General features: G+C 39.7%; 1 protein-coding gene across 3 annotated transcripts in view; it reads right to left on the bottom strand.

Moving 5' to 3' along the window:
• Positions 1 to 1862: 1862 nt before the first annotated feature.
• Positions 1863 to 8809, bottom strand: part of tafa5 (TAFA chemokine like family member 5) — a 170178-nt gene continuing 163231 nt past the window's right edge. For 2 of the 3 annotated variants that reach the window (XM_005725118.1, XM_005725120.1), the window contains exons 4-5: positions 7749 to 7940; positions 1863 to 2664 (exon numbers count right to left, since the gene is read on the bottom strand). In XM_005725118.1, the coding sequence (XP_005725175.1) occupies positions 7932 to 7940 (9 nt within the window). In that variant the 3' untranslated portion in view covers positions 1863 to 2664; positions 7749 to 7931. The remainder of the gene's footprint in view (positions 2665 to 7748; positions 7941 to 8809) is intronic. The other variant, XM_005725119.1, reaches the window with a different exon arrangement.

The raw sequence follows: 8809 nt of genomic DNA, 5'->3' as shown, positions 1-8809 counted from the left end.
TTGAACTGTTGCTGAACAATAGTTTGTTGTGTTGTGAAATTTTCAGAAACACTTATTTTTTTAAATTATAAAGCACTTTGGTTTTAAATGTGCTATAAAAATTAATTTACTTACTTTCTTACAATAACATGATGTGTGTAAAATCTGCAGTTTAATATTAGGAAAAGATATAAATCTCTGGTAGGATTATGCTAGGAAGAGGATGTGAGTGTAAAAAAAAATATTGCAAGTCTAAATAAAGATGTATCTGCTGTGGTGACCTGTTGTGAATCAGTGTGGGTCTTAAAAAACTAGCTAACAATGGAAATACATAAATAGTCACTTGTAGCACCTCAGTGAGTGACTGAACTTCTGATTAAAAACTTAACAATGTTTACAAGAAACTATGAGTTATTTACAATGCACACTGTATTATCAGCTCAGACTAAATTCTACTGTTGGATTGGCCAGGTCACTGGGCTATATGGGAGCTTTCCCTCATGACTGACAAGTTTGGTGGACAAAGCAGCGTGCTTTTTATTTGCAGTCTAAGCATCTGAAACTGTTTCATAAACTACATTTTTCAGACATGCTGTAGTTCTTTAGAGAGATATTTGGAGACTTGCAAAGTTAAGATAACAAACACTGGAAAAACTGGAAAGTTTGGCTGATTGCTTTGGGGTTTTTTGTGGCTTTGCAAACAAAAATGATGAGCATGCGTTACACTGGAGAGCAGGAAAATTAGATCCAAGCACAAGAGCTCACTTGAGCATTTGGAAAAACATTGAGGTGTGAACAGAAGACGTGATTACTTGTCCACTTTTGGCTGGCTCATCTGAAACCCATGTTAACGCCAGGCGAGAGCTGGCTTTGACTCCCTTTGTTGTTTATACTGAATTTCTTAGGACTTTACCCTGGAAACAATCTAACTATAAATCCTCTGAATCACCTGGGAAGGAAAAGGAAACTTTAATTTTTTTCATACCTTCTTTGGTGCCAGAAACAAATACATTCATTAGAAAAGACCAGAATAAGATCAATTAAAGTTCTTGTTGATGACCTTGAACATCAAGAGCATCTAAATTTGCAGGGGACATTTCTTGTCATATATTTATTCTTAAAATATTTCATGATATAAAATGTATGTAAATGACCGATACTCCTGCAGTGCTTCCTCTTTCCTTCTCTCCTCACCGTATTCATCGCCATCGGAGAGAAGCTGGATTTGTGCAAAAAGAAAGAAAGAAAGAAAAAATAAACAAAAAGAAACACAGGCACAAAATAAATTAAGAGATCAGAACCCATAGAGAGGAAATGAGTCAGTATTCCACACCGTGTACAATACAATATCATAGCAAATTAGCAGATTTCAATGGCTTCCACTGACTACCATAGATTTACAATGTTCAGTTGGCTGCACATCAGTCCTTAATAAATTGTGTCACTTTCCTTTTTTTTCATTAATGGTTCGGATAGACAGTGACTTGTAGATGATCATGAAAAGAAAGCGGCTACTGAGGTGTGAACAGAAAACCTGGGACTACGAGCCAGCAGTAATGAGAACAACAGCATTTGTTCACATCCTACTAAACTGCCATTGTGATCACATTTTAAGTCCAATAAGCTTCTCTACAAAGGTACAACATATAAAACTGTTAAATATATAACTTTTTAGGGCCTTTCAAAATACATTTAATGACTTTTCTTTACGCCTTCTTTTCAGACTTAACAGCATTTAATACTCTCTGTAGATAATTATCATTTCTCTGGTAATGATTTGCACTCCGTATCCATGATCAACACGACAATTCTTCCTGTAAGCTGTCCCAACTGTAGCTACTGAAAAATGCAAATCAGATTTTTTTTTCTGTTTTTTTTGTTGGTTTTTTTTTTTTTTTTTTGATACACAGTTATACGTATGTAGTACCTATATCTCCAGTTCCAAAATACAGTGGTGAGCTTAGTCTGCGAAAAAATGTCCGTAAAGTTTGAAAAGTACTCCTTTGATTGTGTTCGGCACATACGCCGCCGGCTGCAAAGGTTCGTTTGTGCACCGAGTCTCTGTGGGGGCAGTCGTTGGTCGGTGGCGACACTCGAAGCATGTTAACAACGTTTCCGTGTGTCTTTGCCAGATGGTCCTCTCTGTCATAATGATCATATTTGTTGTTTTGCTCTTTGGTCTATAAAAATATGGGAGGTTTACTCCAGCAGAAGGCCTATTCACAGCAGAGTGCGCTCGGTTCGGTTTTTACGGCCTCGCGAGCTGGTCTGAGAAGCGTCACATTGTGTTCTGTAATGACCCCGTCTTCGCCCTGGAACTCCTGCACTAGAGTCTAGGAGAGAGATGTGGGAAATCCCGTATTAAAAGCAGTTAGCAGCTCCAAACAGTGGACTTCCAGTGAGGCAAAAAAAAAAAAACATTCATGGGATTTTAAGGTGTCCGAACCTCCGTGGCATGAGTATGTGCTGCTAAATTCACAGAGCAGGCAGATAACAGTGGAGAGGAGGTGGATACAACGTGTTGACCCAACGACAGATAGCAGGAGGGAGCAGTCAGAAACCCGCGGTGGCCAGTCACAGGAAACAGGAAGTGTTTTATAGTAAGTTTGCCCAGTGTCATAGGGAGAGATGACTCCCTCAAACAATCACTCCCTGGTTTTCCCGTCTCTGGCTGTGTTACGAGACCTGTGAATCAACAAGAACAAAGCAAACATGAGAGAACTGTTTTAGCACTCAGTCACAGTCATGCTCAGCTCCACAGAGAAATGTCTGAGGATGTGTTGTATCAAAAACATTTTGGCTCAAATATTTTCACTTCTATAGCCAGCAGAAAGAAAATGACAGAAAATATATTGTCTTTTTAAATACAATTCACATATGTGACGTTGGCTTTTTATTTGCAACAGGAATGTTCTTTTTCATTCAAATAAGCACCGTCATCTCATATTAAAGTTTGCAATCTGCTTATTCACTTGTTTGCCAAGAGTTGCATGACAAGACTGATAATACTTGTGTATATAGAGTACTGTGCACAAGTCTTAAGTCAGATCTTAATTCTATATATTTTGCTAGGAAAACATGTGCAGACAAACATGGAAATACTGTCTTCAAAGTCAAAACTCTGCAATCTTAAAAGTCAATATTTGGTATGACCCTCTTTATTCTTCAACCTGAGTGCTCTTATGCAAGCTTCCTTGTCAATTCTTTAAATAGTTTTCAGGAATAGTTCTCCAGGATTCTTGAAGGACATTCAAAGGTTTTCTCTGGATGTTGGCTGCCTTTTGTTCCTATGAAAATGATCCCAAACTACTTCAGTAATTTTGAGGTCTGGGCTCTAGGGAGGCCAATTCATGACTGATGGCGTTCTATTGCATGCTGTTCTATCCAGGTATGGCTTCTTGCATGGTCTGTGTCTTTGTGATCGTATTCATGCTGAAAAGAGTCTGGTTCTTGTGGAATTTTCTTAAGTTGGAAAAACAAAAAACATTCCTTTGAAAATGGTCAGGTCCAAGGGCTGGGCTGAAAATGTCTTAAAAAGCAGCCAATATCCAAAGAAAATCCTTCAGAAATGCTGGAGAACTATTGCTCGAGACCACTTTCAAAAATCACAAGAAAGTTTGTTTCTTTGGGAGTAAAATATGGAGAAATAAGGGCTCTAGCTTGGTTTACGATTAATTCAGCTTATCAAAAAGACTACGCAGAATTAAATGATTAGCCTTGCAGTTTCCAAATATTAACGGTCACATACAAACATCTCAAAAGCTCATTAATTAATAAATATATAAAAATGGCATTCTACCATTTGGAGCTATTTCATTATTATGGTGATCTTTAGGGACATTTGACATAATTGTTTTCTTTCTAAGATAAGCTAGCAAGGCTTACATTTGGTCCATTCGAAAAACAGAGCAGAGCAAACTGTTCCTTTCCTTCTCTTCCATAATGTTAAAAATAAAACAACGCTAAGTGGCTACTCTTGAAGCACCCTTTAACAAAACCATACGAGAGTGGCATCTCACTGAAATTTCAGCAGCAAAGCTGATAGGGATCATTCTCAGTATGCCAGTCTATTCTCCTAAAGAAAAAAAATATTTTTTTGCAGCCATTGTGTTGACATAAGCATCACACATGACTATTGCTCCATGCCAGACTTAGATGTTAATTACAGGATTGTATGTGAGCTTTACGAGTCAAATATTTAGAACTCTTCAGGGGATATAACCCAGTAACAAAACAAGTCTCACAGTGCAGACACTGAAAAACAATTAATCTAGCAGCAGAAAGACAAATCTCGGAGCCTCCTCACCATCTGGCCCCCGCCAGTCACACAGCCAACTTGATAGAGGTGCTGATGCCTTCCAAGACATTGCCGCTGAAGCTTAATTCATAATAATGAACTCTTGATGATTTCACAGGGTGCAAATTACCATGAAAGGGGCAGGTGTTGAACGGGGTTCTAGCATGTATCACAGATGACAATGTCTTATGCTCTGGGAATAATAAACATCTCAGTGAGCTCGGGCTTTAATGGAGATAATGTCGTGGTTTTGTTGGAGCTGGGCATGGAATGACCCAAAGGTTTACTTGGTTAAAGCAGGGCCATGACTTTGCTAACTGCTTGACTGTGATGCCTGGCCAAAACAGGTGTTTAATCCTAGCATAATAAGCACAGTTTCTCTCTGTGCCTCCTAGAGGGCACACAGAGACTACAGCTCAGTAGTAAGAAGCCACAGGTAAAATGGAAGGAGGATAAATTAGTCGCACAAAGATGTGGAAGAAAAGAAATACAATGCAAGTGATTTCAAGCAGACACAGCATATAGACACGGTCTTGTTTTATTCAAGCCACATAGTGTGTGTCTACCATGGTGGATTTTTGTTTTTTAATATCGTCTTTATGTTTTGTTTTGTTTTTTGCTCCCTCTTTTTCTTTCACAGCCACACTGTTGCGAACGGCTTCTCATAAATCTCCCGCGCAAATCTCGTCTCAGGGAAACGCAAGCCTTCCCATTTAAAAACAGCAGCGAATGTCAGACGAATATGAGATGAATCTGCCCCGTGAATAACATTCACAGGCCTTGGGTGATTATTACTTAGAGTTTATCAGGAAGCAGCTACGCAGACAGCGAGCAAATACTTTACACTCTGGTGCAGAGTAGAGGGAAACATTATGCAGCGGTTCTCTGGCTATTGAACATGCCGGGCAAACGTTTAGGACGGTGGCCTTGCTCTTCGAGTAAGAGCGAGAATTGGACTTTCGATTGAGACTGATAACTGCTGGGGGTGTCATAGTAACAGAAGGGAGCATCGTGCACTGAATCCATCTGTGTTAATGTGTAATTTGTGCAGCATTTCTCTTCTTATGGAGCAAGCAGACAAACCACTCGATACTTATCGATACGCGCCCGGCAGCTTTTGATCGAGGATGCGGAAAACATTTGATTTCAGGGACGGTACAGACTGCTTCCTGTCTCGAGGCCACAGCTGAAGCACTTTAATGCAACAAAAATGAGAATGTGCATACATGTGGCAGTGGCTTTCGTTTGCGTCGCACTGCTCTAAATAAAAGCATTTTCGCGAGTTGGAAGTATTGAAAGCGAATGCACCTGGACATACGGCCCTGGCTTGACATTTCTTCTCTGTCTGACTTTCCTCGAAATGTCACGGCCATGTGACCCACGAGGGAACAAGTCGGTGGGTGCGCATGAAAGAAAATTGATCCACTTTGCCTATCCGCACTCTTCATCGAGGCACTGTTTGCTGGGAATAATGCAAAATCTCAAGAGGACCCAGCGGATTAATTGATGTGTTTTTGTACATTCGCCGGAAGCTTTGCTGAAGCCCTCCCGTTCAGCTCGTTCCACAGTGCATCTGCTTTTGGATCTCCTGCTCGTTTCTAACGCTCGTCTCTGCGCTCACCCTTTAACGTTAAGTCTTGTGCAGCTGAGCCCGCGCTCTCTCTTCAGATTTTAGCAGGCGAGCGGCACAACATGATTCCAGATGAATATTCATAAGTGAACTTGTTGGCTAGGAATGATCCACAGGTTAATAAGGGATGGGAAATCGCTCATTACATGCTGTGAAGTTGGATAATGCCTGAAGCAGATGCTGAGATCAAAATACATGAACATGTATGCATGCGCCTCCAGACACTAGGCCCCATTCCACATTAGGAAAGAGTTCAAAGCTATGTGTTATGTCATTATCAGCCCTTTCATACAGCATTTCTTCAGAACATCAAAGCAAACACAGTTCACTATCTGCATTCTACAATATGATCAGAACTTAATGCTCAAGAGTGGAGTATTAGAACAGACTTAACCACGGTGGCATCAGGCTGGTGACAATGTTGCCAACGTGTTCTTCAATACTATCTTCAATCGTAAAGCTACTGCGTTGCGTGGCTCTGTGTGAGATCAGCTGCTTGCAGGCAATGCAGAATCGCCTTCCTTCAGAATATATATTAAAGGATCAAATGTTTAAATCCAATCTCAGATGGCCTCTTCTGTGAGTAAATAGACAATAATCTCTTTGATGCACTGTGCAGAGACCCAAGTTCACCACACACATTCCACCCCTTTTCTATTTATAGCTCCAAATCTACTGAAGACTTGCTGTCTGGAGTGAAAAGCAGCAGGATCACATTTTCCCTCAAAAGCAAATTATAGCATGGGCCATAAACACTGACAGTATTGACCAAAAGAAGAGCCTGTTTCTCAAAGACTCCACAAAAGTGGCCGTTTTTATGACTTTGGCCTTATCCCTTTTTTATATTGCTGTACCTTAAATTTATTACATGGCCACTCTCTATTTCCCGATCACTATTTATTAATATCAGAGTCTGTCTGGCGCCTTGTTTTATTTAAGTGCACAGCCACCATCTGACACAAGACTTTAAAACAATATACAAGGCATGCCAATAAAGCAGGCTGAGAATACACTGAGGGGGGTTTGCTGCACACATGGATTTTCTCTGGTTAAACACACACCAGGGAAATTGTCAGCTTATGGTAAAATACATAAGCCAAACAAGGATATCAAACAAGCAGACGCTCGCTTAAATTGTATCAGGATTTATGAGAGTCTATGCTTCCTGCTGTTTGTGTGTTCTGCTAAAGCTGAAAGATGCGGTCTTAGTGTTGTAATGAGTTCATAATGTTGGTTGTAATGACTTTCATACACTTTTAAGACATTTGACCGTGAGCAACAGGCAAGATCAGTCTCCTCTGTAAGGTCATGTGGAAAGTTACCTTCATTACAAGATGTTATAAAACAGAGCCCGACAGATATATCAGCAGGACTGACACATCGGCCGATATTTTTATTTGCCGATACGTTGGTATCGGCATTTGTAGCTGTTGATTGGGCAGTTATAATGTACAAATGATATATATTTAAGCTTGTACACATTAGATCCTCACTTTGACTCTGGGATGAGACACATTCAGTATGGGGTTGGACTAAGAAGGCCATCTGATTTAAGAAATCTCCTCAATCGAATATGCACAGCTAATAATAGTTTTTATTTTTATTAAGGACTCATAAATAACTGTACCAAATATATGACAAATGTGTGTATATATGTGTGTCTGTTTATATTTAATGATGTGAATGTGGAAAAAAAGATGAAAATATAAACGAGTATATCAGATCTTTATCTTTTTTCTAATCACCAAGTCTCAGTATCGGTCTCAAAAATCCTATATCAGTCAGGCTCTAGTCATACATTTAAGGATTTCTTGATTCTAATTCAAGGGATTTGTCTTGTACCTTACTGCCTTCACAAGGCTCTTGGTGCTCTGTAGCTGCTTGTGTTGCTTCCTGCCTTTGAGGCCAAGGTAAGGGCGGAGCTGTTGTAATGGTGGTGGTGGTGGTAGCTGGAAATTGGCTGTCTGTCAAGGGGTCATCAATGCTTTCCATAGTGCAAGAGTGTCGAGGGGGACTCTTGTCACGTCATAGAGCCTGAGGGGAGAAAGGGACAGGGGAAGGCGGTATGGTTATAAAGCTCAGTTTCATTTCTATTTCTGTTTTTTTCTAGATTTAGACACAGTCACAGCACCGCCACCACCACTACCACCATTACCAAATTTATCTTTTTAAGGTGTCGCGGAAATGTGCCCGTTTGGATTTGTCTAAACATGGAGAGCTATTCTGTGAATGTGCTGGGCACTGATGCTGTGTTACTTGTGTTCCAGTTAAATATAGGAGTGTGGGAGTTGAATAGGGTCTGATTCTGCGTAACAGTAGCCCACATGGAAGGAAAATAGAAAACAGCCTTGTGTTTCTCCAGTGACTTCTTAAATATGCTATAAATGTAAAGCACTGATTCATTCATGATTCATTTTTCTGAAATAATTTGTAAATTGTTGTCCTTTACTTAAAATAATAAGCTGGATAGGAATTTATAAGTATCAGGCCTGCTGCAGCGTTTCCACCACTTTAGTCCAGATTAAAGTATCTCAGAAACTATTGCATACATTATTGTTTATTCTGGTGTAAATTCTTACAGTCCCAGAGTTAGGAGACTGGTGATTATGGTAAACAACTGTTTTATTCCTGCAATGCAAGTTCGTTCCTTTTCCAAGGGCATCAAATATATTTTTTAAAAATAAGCCTGTGGTATCTAATAGTTAGAAATTGCTTGCTCAAATACACATGGTTAAAAAAACGACCCCTGGGATCACATTTAAATGCAACATAACCAAGTAGATTTTGGAGTTTTAGTGTGTAAACCTTACACTGAGTAAAACAGCAGTGTTGGGTAAGTTACTTTAAATTAGTAACTTAGTTACATTACTAGTTACTTCTATCAAAAGTAACTCAGTTACTTC

The sequence above is a fragment of the Pundamilia nyererei genome, unplaced genomic scaffold (assembly GCF_000239375.1).
Source record: "Pundamilia nyererei isolate P.nyererei 1_Seehausen unplaced genomic scaffold, PunNye1.0 scaffold00014, whole genome shotgun sequence".
Taxonomy (NCBI): Eukaryota; Metazoa; Chordata; class Actinopteri; order Cichliformes; family Cichlidae; genus Pundamilia; species Pundamilia nyererei.
Note: the sequence above shows the minus strand (reverse complement) of the source record. Positions and strands in the feature narration are given on the sequence as shown.